This window comes from Micromesistius poutassou (assembly GCF_964030765.1).
Source record: "Micromesistius poutassou genome assembly, contig: SCAFFOLD_2505, whole genome shotgun sequence".
Lineage (NCBI taxonomy): Eukaryota > Metazoa > Chordata > Actinopteri > Gadiformes > Gadidae > Micromesistius > Micromesistius poutassou.
The window spans coordinates 8,659-22,537 of NW_028179712.1; the positions used below are offsets into that span (position 1 = coordinate 8,659).

Below are 13,879 nucleotides of genomic sequence, written 5' to 3' on the forward strand. Positions count from 1 at the left end.
CACTAACACTGAAGTAATGCATACTAGCCTTTCATGGCTCACAGTAAAACAAACAATCTCTCTTAACCTCTTGTTGTTCCTAAGGTCAGTCTTAAACTGCAAAAGACCCGCCTTCTTTGCTGAAGGTCTAGTCAGTGTGTCTGACAGACACGGTCATAGCACTAGAGGAGCAAGTAAAGGACAGCTAGCTTTACCCAGACCGAGGTCCAATCTACTGAAAAATACCATCATTTACACAACAATTTCATTATGGAATGAACGACCAAAAAAACATACGTTCTAGCAAAAATAGCAAATACAACTTTAAAAAGTCTGCAAAAAAATCATGTGGTCCATAATGTATATACATTTTTAATGTTCTCATTTCTTTTTGTAGCCTTAATATCTTTTTTTTAACTTTTTTGTTTGTCTATTTCTATTTGAGTTTGACATAAGGTCAAACAAGTGATTGTCTGTTGTCTATATTTGATGTTTGGGACCCAGGAAGACTAGCTCTCTCTCTGGTGTGTTGCTAATCGGGATCCTAATGAATCTAATCTTATCTAAATCATCCTTGTTAGGATTAGAACAAAAGTGATGATCAGAGCCCTGGAGAATAAAATATGTTAATGTCTGAAAATGGACAAATATTGTAGCATTAAAAAAAACATGTGATTTACCATCAATAGGTATTTAATATACATTTCAAATTAAAAATGAAATCTTAATAAAACCTGCTCAGGTAACCCTATGGAAGATCTTAAAAGTCTCTTCCTTTCATGGTTTACCAGCATCAACTTTTAGGAAGCCCCATAAAAAGGAGGGGGAGAGGGAGATGGGGGGGGGGGAGGGAGGGGAGAGGGAGACGGGGGGGGGGGAGGAGGGGGAGGGAGACGGGGGGGGAGGAGGAGACGAGGAGGGGGGAGGAGGGGGGAGTGGGAGACGAGAGAGAGAGAGAGAGAGAGAGAGAGAGAGAGAAAGAGAGCGAGAGAGATAGAGAGGGAGAAAAAGAGACAGAGACAGAGAGACGGGCGTGGGAAGTAGGGGTGCGGCAGGTGCAGCAGCACCCCCTGGTGGCAGAGCTTCAGAATTTTTTTGTTTTGTTATATCTTCTAAATATCTCTTTGGTTCCAAGACATTTTGTATGTCACGTTTGGGGAACGGGGCGAAGAGTATCAACTATCCTCACTGTTCATTGACCTATCAGATTTGCGTGGACGCGACAGTGATCAGCCTAAAGCCGCGCTCACGCCAAAAGAGACGGGGCGGCGCCGATCTGTACAAAGTCAACGTATAGACGCGCTCCAGGTGACAGGCGCCTGGAACGCCTCCGGTAAGCCCACAGACCTTACGTGGACCGTAACCCCCCCCCCCCCCCCCCCCGCCCCCAACAACTTGTTTTGTGTGTGTGTGCCCGCCCCGCCGCTCTTTTTTTTTTCTACAACCGACACAGAGACGCTGAGGATCCCTCCCACTCCGCTACCCCAAACCCAGGGAGGAGGTCCTCCTGGGTGAAGGTGGACCTGAAGGTGTGGATGTGTGTCAGTGTGTCTGAGGACCCTCCTACACCTCGGGACACTCTGTAGAAGGACAGAGTGCCAGCAGGCCGGTCCAGATACACTCCTACTCTGGTAGAGCCAGCGGGGGGGAGACGTATGGCTGTCTGACTACCGTTGTACACGGCAGTGTAACCATCATCCTCACAAACAAGACTCCAGGACTTGTTGTTCCCTCCAAGCCAGCTGTCATCACCCCGTCCTCTCCTTGTGATTCCTCTGTATGTCACTCCTATAAGAACACGTCCTTTCCTCTCTACCTCCCAGTAACAGCGGCCAGTCAGAGCCTCTCTACACAACACCTGGTCCCAGTAGTCAAATCTCTCTGGGTGATCCGGATACGACTGGTCCTCTTCAACCGACGTCACCTTTCTGTTGTCCTCAGACAGAGAGAGTCGTCTGTAGGCTGTGTTTGGGTCCAGTGTGAGTTCACAGGCATCTGACGGGAGAACAAGACATGATATTATTCATAATTCCCGAGATATTCCAGGTTATTCGGCCAAAATCCCCCCATTCATTTGCAATGGAAAATTTAAAAAATGCTGATTCATGCTTGAGCCCCCGCGACCCGACCCCGGATAAGCGGATGAGGATTTGTTTTCAGTTGGTATATATATATATATATATATATATATATATACACACATACATACATACACACATATATATATATATATAATTTTGTATACGTGTATATATATACACATACATTTATGAATATATATATATATATATATATATATATATATATATATATATATATATATATATATATATACACACCTCAACAACAACGTTATGAATACATCAACAACAAACATCTCTCCTTGGATCCAGATCTTACCAAAGACAAGCAGCTCAGCGGTGTGATTGGCCGTGCCAGCGCTGTTGCTCGCCATGCAGCAGACCGTGTTCACGCCAGACCTCACCCCTCTGACGAAGAGGAACCCCCTCTCCACCCAGGCCTCCGATTGATTGTCTGTGCCGTTCCTCTCCAGGGGCCTGCCATTGTGGAGCCACTCGACGGTGGGCTCCGGCGTGCCGCTGGCATTGCAGGTGAATCGGGCCACTTGGCCCACGGGCAACCGCTGGGTAGAGGAGTTGAACTCTGTGATGCTGGGGGCCTTCTCCTCCGTGGGCATCACTGAACCAGAAGAAACCAGGAGGAGATTTACGTTTCCAACACGTATCCAGAGATGCACCATCAGACACTCCCTTCACTCTCTCCTAATACCTGTCCACTAGAGGGCGACCAAGAAGATTCTGACCCAATTTTCTCACCTGCCTCTTCCTATATGATTGAATATCACAGCAGTATCTACAAAGAGTTCCCAGGGAGGGGATGACACTGTAATTAAACAAGCGAAATAAAACATGTTTATTAAACATGATCATCCTAGGGCACCCCCTCAGCCCCCCACGCGTTTACTTATTAGATTTAATTGATTATTTTTGTAATAATTTTTCAATAAGTGTGTGTGTGTGTGTGGGGAGGGGGGGGGGGCTGATGAACTCAGGCAATATTTGCAGAGCCCAGCACCTGCAGGAGAAAGGACAACTGATCCTTCATGTCACCTCTCTCTGAACTGAGTCTAATTCTAATTCTCTGAATAGAAATGCCAGATACAACGGTTAAATTAGAATTTGAGACAGGCAAAGAACTTCTCTCTTTTAATTTTGTAGTGGTACGTACAGTATCCATAATAGCACTTTTGTTTGTAGTTTGAGTGTATAGTTAATCCAGTTTATGGGTCATAAACTGGCACACATAAAAGTGTCCTTACAGTGTGCTTAAGAGCTTTTGCACAGTTGTCATCATTTGTTAAATATCCTTGAACATTCTTTGTAGCATTTTTGTGTGTGCAATTTATTAGACTTGATCCTTTTTGCTTATTTTTTAATAGTTAATTTAATGTAAAATATTATTGAGCATCTTTAATTCATGTATGGAGGTTGTTTATGTATGTTTATGGGTAAAAAAATGTAATATTAATGTAATGTTATGTAATAATGTATTGTTAATTAACAGGGCAACGCTCCGCTGGCTATGTGAAGGGGGGGGTGGGGCCTAGGGCTCTCGCCTAGGGCTACCAAAGAGCTAGAACTGGCCCTGTGGAGGAGAATGCAATACATTTAGAAGCTCAAATTGAAACTAGTGCAAGCAAACGCAGAAAAATAAGCTACGTAGGTGCTAGAGATGCGCAGACAAAGGCCTGCGTCAAAAGTTGAGAAATTTTCAAACTTTTCGGGAAGCGACGGGTCCGTCGGCCAATCAGATCGCGGAAATGCAAGTACACTAGTGTGCCGCTACTTGGACTCTGTCCAATGAAATGGTATTTGTGATACAACCCGTCGTGGAAATGTCATAAAGCCGGCCGGCAGCGGGGGATTTAAGAATGGATTTAAGAATTGGGCGATTGCTGTGGTACACGTACAGGGGCAACACTGTCCTTGCGACTACAGGATCCATTTAGCAATAACAACAACAAGCAGGAAGACGCAGGAAAGAGCCGGCTTTATAACGCCTGGTGCAAGGAGAGTGCAAGCAGAGTGTTGCCCCTGTTACAGGCTGAGTCCACAAAGACTACTCCCCCATACGTCAGACACGCCCTCCGTCATCCGTCGACGAACAGAGGTAGTGTGCATGAGGTGTAACCCTCACTTAATTGAGTGCATAACAAAGACAAGCTCCTCTTGCTCTACTGCTCCCCCTGCTGGAGGAGGAAACTAACAACACCTGCAGTACCACCGTGCTGCCAGAAGGGGGACATCCTTTATTTATTTATTTTGGTTAGTAGTTCAACACTGTTTATGCTCTGTTAGCCTGATAACACAAAAAAAAAGTATTATTAGTAAGGAGGGATGTTCAAACATAAATCACAAAAGCTGAGAGTATTTTTGAATGAAATGACATGATTGAATAACATAACTATGTTATTTCTATAAAACTTCTATAAAACCCTCACCGAGTTCATCCATTATGTGCTCTCTCCCCTCCGTCCAAGGTGTCGCTGAGTCTAGGACAGGACAGAAGAGAACAGAAGAAATTAGCTCCAAAACAGAATGACATCATCTCTAAACATTACAGGACCCACAGCCAACCAAACACAAAGTCCATCCCCCCTGAAAGAAAACATGAATTTACAATTAATATTCATACTAATTATTATCATTATAATTTTATTATAATAATAAAGTATTATTGTTTTTATTATTATTATTGTAACTATTATTATTATTAGGTGCCAAGCACAAAGTGGAGGCAACCTATTGTAATCATTAGTTTTATTATTATTATTCCGACACGTTTGACTTACACAGCCTAAACCGCTCGCACACTTTTTATGAAATTTACTGCAACTGTAGAGGTTGACCCAAGATTAACAGATATAGCAAATATTACACTGATTGGCCCAAAGGTGGCGCTATACCAACTGTCCAAAAATGCAAACTTTGCTCAAGCATATCTCGTAACCAGTTTGACCTACACTCATGAAACTTACGTTCACACATGCATATCCTCATGCTGAACAAATATGCCTCAAGAACCTATGACTTCTGCTTTCCAGATTTGCCGCTATTTTGAATTTAGTTAAAAACAGTAAATTGCCTAAGGATCCCAGGTTTAGGTCCTTTAGCCCATTTAATCTATGGACCATTATCTTCAATCTGACATAAAGATTAGTCTGTACAATAAAGTTTAAAGCACCCATGATCCATTGACTTCTAAAAGGGGTGTGGTTTAAACTGCAAAATTTGTTAATTGCTCATATCAGCATCAAGTTGGACTCCTATGATGTTGACTCCAATACAAAAGTTGTTCAGAATCAAATTCTGAACAAGATAAAGTCGACATATTTTCAAATAGGGCGCGGCATCTAAATGGGCGTGGCCTGTCACTAAAATCGCCACGGTTCATAGACGCAATGTTTGATTTGAGCGGGACCGACTTAGTGGTTGTTGGGGCCTAAAGTTCCAACTGCTCAAGTAAAATGAAGTCGACTGACAAAACAACATGGCCACCACAGGCTCAAAATCATAAAATTTTAACAAACTTCCGCTCTGCGGAGACCGTAATAGTTATGAATATGAAATTCACAGGACACGTGTCGGATCTGCTTCAAAATTGGTCAGTACAGTCAAGAAATGGTGCTGAATGAACGCTGTACAATTTGTGACTAAGTTGAAGGGAGTGTCCGTGGCATGACGTCAAAGTTGGCCATTTTGGGTTAGGTTATAGGTTAGGTTAGGTTATACTTAATGGTTAGGTTAGGGTTAGGTTTATGGTCTGCGTCACGGTCTTAATGTTTAGGGTTAGGTTATGGTTAGGGTTAAGTTATGGTTAGGGTTAGGTTATGGTTAGGGTTAGTCTATGGTCTTAATGGTTAGGGTTAGGTTATGGTTAGGGTTAGGTTATGGTTAGGGTTAGTCTATGGTCTTAATGGTTAGGGTTAGGTTTGATGGTTTATTGGTCGGCTTATGCTTGGCACCTTAAATGCTGATCACAGCTTTAATTATTATTATTATTATTATTATTATTATTATTATTATTATTATTATTATTATTAATAATAATAATAATAATAATAATAATAATAATAGCAATAATACTATTTATATTTTTACTTCTATTATTATTTTAATTGTATTCAGGATGATATGATTTAGACTCACTGAAGGGCAGGGCGATGAGGAGAATACTCAGCAGTCCGAAGATCAGAAAGACAATGTTGCAGGACTTCAGAGCTGTTCAGGAATAGGACACACACACACACACACACACACACACACACACACACACACACACACACACACACACACACACACACACACACACACACACACACACACACACACACACACACACACACACAGATATATATATTCATACTGTGCGGCTATAATTCACAGTCCAGACAGTCTCCCTACGGACTGCAGAATCCCTCGTCTTGAAGAAACATCTGAAGACCTCTACTGAGAACACCTCAGTAAGTGATGACTGGTACTGTGGCTCTCGTGTTAAAACCCTTGTAGCTAACGACGGCTCCAGGGGTACTCGTAGAGCACTAAGATGCATCGTTACTATAGCCTCAGTGGAGTCACCAGCTGAACATTCCGTGTATTGGATGTGTTTTATTAAAACACGTCATCCAATACCACTGAATGTCCAGCTGGTGCAATTTCGCAATACCCCAAAAACAGTGGTTCCCGCATATATATTACTTGTAGACTATTGTTAGATTTAAACAGCAAAGACAGAGACATGTTAAAAATATCATTTATTGCAGCAATTTAAAATTCTAAAAATAAATGTACCGATGAAACGCCACGTCACAAGGCAACCCTATCACAAGGCATATAATAAAGTCAAATGATTCCATTGCTCGTGTGGGAGGTCGCTTGCGAGCTGCACTTGCTGTCTCCCTCTGATTGATTGATGGTTGCGGTCGGGCAGGATTGTTGACGGGGGGGGGGGGAGCGTGTTTGTTTGCAGTCGGGCAGGATTGTTGACGGGGGGGGGGGGGGGGGGGTGGAGAGTGTTTGTTTGCGGTCGGGCAGGATTGTTGACGGGGGCGGGTGGAGAGTGTTTGTTTGCAGTCGGGCAGGATTGTTGACGGGGGTGGGGGGGGGGGGGGGGGGGGGCGGTCCGGTCCGTCACTGCCACGGAGCGACAGGATGTCTCACAGTAACAGACGTTGCGACCAGCTGATTTTGCGCAGTTCTCCAGTGTGTGCGCCGTGCACAGCGCACACAGCGGCTCCGTTTGCCTTTTTTTTTTGCAGGTGGGGAAACGCAGAAGAAGTACAAGATACACGTGTAGTTTTGTTTTGATGACCTGACGGTGAGTTACGCAAAAGCGCTGTAGTGGCACAAGTGACGTTACGCATCGCTGATTATGGGCGCACATGCGTACTTGCGTACCAGTTATGTGCACCCCTGCATATAAGCACACATACCGTTATACAGTAACACATTCGTACACAGACAGTAGTACAGTAATACATAAACATAATACATGAAAATATTTATTTTACTGGTTCATTTATTTTAAATGCTCAAAAAAGGGCACCTACCAAATCTTCTCTGGCTGCTCTCCCTCCGGTCCAAAGACGTGTCCTCAGGTTCCTCAGAGGGTCCAGGGTACGGTTCAGAGATGGTGTCCATGGTTCCTCTCTGACAGCTTCCACTGCTTCTGCTCTCAGGATTCAGCTCCGCTATATCAGCTGGAGAAACCATGTCACGTGTTTTAACTCTGACCAATCATCAGCTTGCAGTCTGTACCATCAGTGTCAGGAAATGTTTTTCTTCTAATCTTATCAGTTGCCATCATTTCGCAAACAGACTCAAGGACGTAAGCACACACACACCACATTATTTTTCATATCATCTGAAAATACAACATATATATCATAAAGATACAACATATATTGTAAAAAGATAGAATACAGCAGGTAGCATAGTGGACATAGGAGTGGTCAAGCTGTACACTAGAAGGTAGTGGACATGTCTAGCTGTCAAGCTGTATACACACACACACACACAAACACACACACACACAGACACACTGATTGTCTAAGTATAAGTGATTGTCATTATGCTCATGCATGTCACATCTTTATGTTAACCCATATGTGGGGTATAGGGATGTGTTTTATTTGATTACACATGGCTCATCTCATAAGCACATGTAGTATATTATGTCTGTTTTGAATCAGTTAAATAATAAGTTGATTTTAATCACAGAGTGCCTCACTGCTCTACATTTGATATAACTGTAATGTTTAAGGTGTAGATTCTTGCCACCTGTCTGGATGGATCGTGCTGGAGACCGGAACGGACACAGAGAGTAGTCGTGTAAACTGGAATGCGGCCACTCGCCCCCAAGACCAAACAATCCCAATTTGATCTGCTTCCCCCCCCCAACCCCCCCCAACCAGCGCTGGCCTGGGCCAAGGCCACTGCTGGAACAACAAGTCCCCCGGATGAGCACCGCAGTGAGACGCCCTCTCTGCGTTCCCCTCCCCCCCCCCCCCTCCCGCCCCACCGACACCTGCTGCTTGTCGACTCTGTCTGGGACCTGATCAAGGCCGTCTCCATGGCAACCTGCTGTGTTATCGCGGTGACATCCTGCGGCTGAGACCGCCGCGGTCGGGGACGCCAGGCGGAGCGACTCTCCGGGCCGACGCGTACACAAACTCTTACACAGATACAGATACGCAATCACCCCCCCCCCACCAGTACCCCCAGCACCCCCATCCCACGCCTTCGCCGCTTTGTACCCCCCCCCCAGTCTGGCAACGGCCTGTGTCCAGCTCCTCTAGTGGCTGCAGGACCGGTTGGCTGCTTGCCTGGGTCACCGCCCCCCCCCCCCCCCCCCCCCCGCTCCCCTCCCCCCCCTCCTCCCCTGTTGCAGGTCGTGTGTGTTCCATGCTGGAGGTGTACTGACTATGTGCTCATGTTGCTGAGGTGTTGTTTTTCCTGTGCCCACACTGTACTCCCCACAGGAGCACAGTCTGGGGGTTGTCTTATCTTTTTGCCTCCCCTCTCCTCATGTTGTGTTATGCTGTATCTTCCTCAATGAATTCCCCCCCCGGGGGATCAATAAAGTATACATCTATCTATCTCTATCTATCTAGAACCCCCCCCCCACCCCGTCTTGAAGAAACACCTGAAGACCTCTACTGAGAACAGCTCAGTAAGTGATGACTGCTACTGTGGCTCTGGTGTTGAGTTTAGAACACACTTAAGCACAACAAGTACTGCTCTCTTGCATTCTTCTTATTATTCCCTGGTTATTGTCATATACGCACACATACAGTTATACAGTAATACATTTGTGCACAGACAGTAATACATGAACATAATACATGAAAATATTACCAACTACCTACCAACTCTTCTCTTCCTGGTCTCCCTCCGGTCCAAAGACGTGTCCTCAGAGAGTCCAGGGTACGGTTCAGAGATGGTGTCTGTGACAGTTTGACCACTGTCCCTGTCTGTCCTCTCACCATGGCTCTGTACTGCAGACTAAAAGAGTCAGCGTGGGGCTGAGGGCTTTAAATATGGTGTCAGGAAACACCTGCTGCCACTGATTGGGCCAAACCATTTTTCCCTTGTGTCAAAGGAGGACACTGGACATTGGACATTAAGGGGCGACAAGCCTAAAATGCACTAGTGAAAATCACTGATCTAAAAGATGAAATGAACTTTAACATGGATGCTGTATTTCGATGAGTTTATTTATGGTTAATTAGCAAAGTGCCACAGTATTATAATCCCCCTGTTAATTGGGCCTGTCTAGTGGGAGGGGCCATGGGGTATAAAAGGGGTGGGCTGCTGTCCTTCTGACAGTCTGCTGTATGCTGTTGCCAGAAGAGGTGGTCTGGGTTGCTGTTGCCAGAAGAGGTGGTCTGGGTTTAGTACCACGAGATACTAAATATCAACTGAGGTGATTATTCTATTATGTTGTAAATTATGGTTGAATGCATTCAGTAATTGAGTTTAATTTGCATTTATTTTGCTAATGGATTATTTGATTTATTGACATTGATTATTTGAAGTACCGGTATTTGATTTAGAATATGCTTGATTTATTATAGAGAATATTTGATTATTTGATTGTGGAATTGGTTTTGAGTGTTTTATTTTACTATTTTCAGATGTTTGGCTTTTGGCCTCCTCTGTATGTTTGCACTTATCTGACACTTGGGGGGAATAAATCTTGTTATAAACCGATTTGCAACTGTGTGCCTGCCATCCTTTGGGTTTGAAAGTCCGGTGTATTAAGGGTACATTACCTTCACCCGAGGCGGGGTGTGACAATTGGTGGCAGTGGTGGGATGGCAGGCCGCAGAGGTTTTAACAAGCCTGGCAGAGGCAGAGCGAGAAGTGGGTTACAATCCCAAGTGTCAGTGCTAGCAATTACAGAGGAGGCTGAAGAGGTGGCCAAGCCGAGGGCCATGGCTATGGAGCTGGAAGGAGCGGCGGCCATTGTTGAGGATCGTGAAGGATTTGGACGGAACACCGAGGAGGCGGCGGCCATTGTTGAGGATCGTGAAGGATTTGGATGGAACACCGAGGAGTCTGAAGAAGATGTTCAAGGTTATGAGAACTTGGGGGCTAGGCCTAAGCGGGACAAAAAGGGGTCTAGAAAGGCTAGGTGGTCTGCTGAGCCACCGAGGCCTACAACAATGCCAGGTGAACCTACACTGGTTGATATGTTCAAAAACTTTTTGGTTGGCCAGCAACGTAGGGAGGGTGTATTGGTCCGTGAAATTCAGCAGTTAAAAACTGCCATTACAGTGCCTAACATAACCGCCTCACCTGTTAGCCAAAATGCTAACCCTCCTCTTAACCTTCCTTCTGATGGTAGTCTTCGTGTGCAGATGCCCACCGCCACTCCCAGATCTCAAGCTTCAACACCAAATCCTCCTCCGTCTCCGTCCAGAGATTCTTCCAAGACACCTCTGCGTCCAGGTCCAAAGATGCTTCCTTTCCAAGAGGGAGAAGACATTGAGAACTTTCTTGTGCGCTTTGAGCGGATCGCTCGCACCTGGGGCTGGCCTCCGTCTGAATGGGCTTGTCGGCTCATTCCTCTCTTGACAGGGAAAGCCCTGGATGCCTACTCTGCGATGGAGGAAGATGACTCCAACGTCTATGCTAGCCTTAAAGAAGCACTCCTTGCAAAATTCGACATCTCTCCTGAGACATACAGACTTCAGTTCCGGTCAACCTACATTCCCCCGGGTGAATCTCCCAAGGAGACTTATAACAGACTCAAAGGACTCTACAGAAGATGGATCAAGCCAGAGCAGCGGTCCAAAGATGACATCGCCGAGCTTGTCATTCTTGAGCAAATGCTTCGCATGCTTCCCAACGAAATGAAGACCTGGGTCAAGGAACACGAGCCAGAAGATGGACTTACTGCGGCTAAGCTTGCAGGCCAGTACTTGAATGCTCGCAAAGGTCTCAGAATGCCAAGGCAACAGAATACACGAGTAGCAGCCCAAGGGGCAGCTGACATCTCTCACAAAGGAGGTGAGCACAGAGCCAGTGGTCCCGTGAGTGTTCCAGGCACCTTTGGGGAGAAGAAAGGATTCTGGAGACCGGGTTCAGTGAAGGATCTCATCTGCTACCACTGTCAACAGCCAGGGCATCGGGCCTCAGTCTGTCCTTTGAAAGGGCCCAAACTGTCCAGCTTCTGTTATGTGCCACATCCATCTCTCCCAGCTTCAGTTGTGGCACCGTTCCTAGCACCAGATCCTGAGCTTGAACCTGACACTGAGCCTATCATGATCCCAGCTTGTGTTAACGGTCGTCAAGTGCAAGCACTACTTGACACAGGTAGCTCTATGACACTGCTCAACCATTCCTTTGTCTTGCTTGGCAATCTTGACTATCGGCATGCCACAGCCCTACAGTGTGTCCATGGTGATCAAAGAAGATATCCAGTGACTGATGTGACCGTCGTCATTGAAGACCAGGCTTTCTTGCTCCGTGTGGGGGTTCTTGAAAACATGCCCCATGACATGATCTTGGGCAGGGACTTACCCATTCTCCATGACCTTGTGCATCAGGCACACCAGAAGCGGGTGAAGTCCAATTCAACCCCAGTCATTCAAGAGGCTTATCCAGTACTTACCCGTTCCCAGACAGCCAAGCCAGGGCTGGAGCCTCTTCCTGACTTGGACCCTTCTTTATGCCAGGGTGGACGGAAGGGACCCCTGAAAAGCAAACGCCAGCACCGCCTGGAGAAGCTCCAAGGTACTCCACTGTTAGGCAATCTCTCTAACTTGAAACCTGATGAAGAGTGGCAGGTACCTGAAGACATCAGAGAGCTACAAAGAGCCGATGCCTCACTGGCACCCCTACTGGCGAAGTTGAAAGATGCTAACGTCACCTTGCAGCCAGACCAGAGTGAGAAGTACCTCCTGGAGGATGGAGTCCTGTATACAGCAGGTCAGCCAGAGAATCGCTTGGTTGTTCCAACTTGTATTCGGCCTCTTGTACTCCATCTGGCTCATTCCATACCCTGGTCTGGTCATCTTGGGCAAGACAAGACTCTGGCTCGAGTCAAAGCTCGCTTCTTTTGGCCTTTAATGGTCAAAGATGTCATTGAGTACTGTCAAACTTGTCCGCAGTGCCAGAAGACTTCTCCGAGACGACCTGAGAGAGCTCCACTACTACCTCTTCCTCTCATTGATGTTCCTTTCCGGAGGATTGCAATGGATATTGTCGGACCACTGGACAAGAGCAGTGCAGGCCATGAATATATCCTTGTCCTCTGTGACTACGCAACCAGGTTTCCAGAGGCCTTCCCACTGAGGAGTATCAAGACACCCAAAATCATCAGTTCACTTGTCCAGTTCTTCTCACGAGTTGGAATTCCAGATGAGATAATTACGGACCAAGGCACAAACTTCACTTCCAAGCTTATGAAGCAGCTTCACAAACAACTTGGCATTACTGGCATTCGCACCACCCCCTATCATCCACAAACTGATGGTTTGGTGGAAAGATTTAACCAAACACTGAAGGGCATGCTACGCAAGTTCGTAGACAACACCGGTCGAGACTGGGATAAATGGCTTCCCTTTGTTCTCTTTGCTTATCGAGAGGTACCTCAAGCCTCTACCGGCTTTTCGCCCTTCGAACTTCTGTATGGGTTCCCTATTCAAGGTCCTTTGGATCTCTTGAAGAAATCCTGGGAGTCCAAACCACCTGCACCACAGGGTGTGCTTTCTTATGTGCTGCAGATGCGAGACAGACTAGAACAATACCGAGCTGAGGCGAAACTAAATCTTGGAAAGGCCCAGCTGAAGCAGAAGACCTGGTATGACCAAAAAGCACGACACAGGGTGCTACGGCCAGGTCAAAAGGTCATGCTCTTGCTTCCAACCTCCAGCAATAAGTTGCTAGCCCAATGGCAAGGTCCTTACTCCGTTGCCAGACAAGTTGGACCTGTCACCTATGAGATCTCTCATCCGGACAAAGGTGATGCTGGCACGGGAAGTGGGAATGGAGGATGCCGACGAGGATACAGATCTAGCCATGCTTACTACCTCACAGCAACCTGACGTGAGTCACTTGCCTGCACAACCAGCCCTTGAACTCTTGCAGGTGTTTGAGGAGTTCCCAGACCTTTTCAGTGGAAAGCCCGGGAAAACTCCATTAATCGAGCATGTCATTCGGTTAAAGAACCCTACCCCTATCCGTCAACGCCCATACAGGGTGCCTGAGCGAATGACGGAACCCCTCAACAATGAGATACAAACCATGCTGGATCTAGGAGTGATCGAACCCTCAGACAGTGAGTGGTGTAATCCCATTGTTCTTGTTCCAAA

The 13,879-nt window shown here is 46.1% G+C and overlaps 1 protein-coding gene across 2 annotated transcripts; it reads right to left on the bottom strand.

Annotated features, from left to right (window-relative positions):
• Window positions 1-1,407: 1,407 nt before the first annotated feature.
• LOC311372582 (butyrophilin subfamily 3 member A3-like) lies at window positions 1,408-9,472 on the bottom strand. Of its 2 annotated transcripts, none has more exons than XM_084489566.1 (6): window positions 9,428-9,472; window positions 7,610-7,759; window positions 6,210-6,281; window positions 4,502-4,552; window positions 2,380-2,679; window positions 1,408-1,974 (listed from the first exon to the last, which is right to left on the bottom strand). In XM_084489566.1, exons 2-6 carry the CDS (start codon window positions 7,698-7,700, stop codon window positions 1,418-1,420), a joined length of 1,071 nt encoding a protein of 356 aa, XP_084345692.1. In that variant the 5' UTR covers window positions 7,701-7,759; window positions 9,428-9,472; the 3' UTR covers window positions 1,408-1,417. The 2 variants fall into 2 exon arrangements, with proteins under 2 accessions (XP_084345692.1, XP_084345693.1); XM_084489567.1 differs by having other exon boundaries at window positions 9,424-9,469.
• Window positions 9,473-13,879: the final 4,407 nt, after the last annotated feature.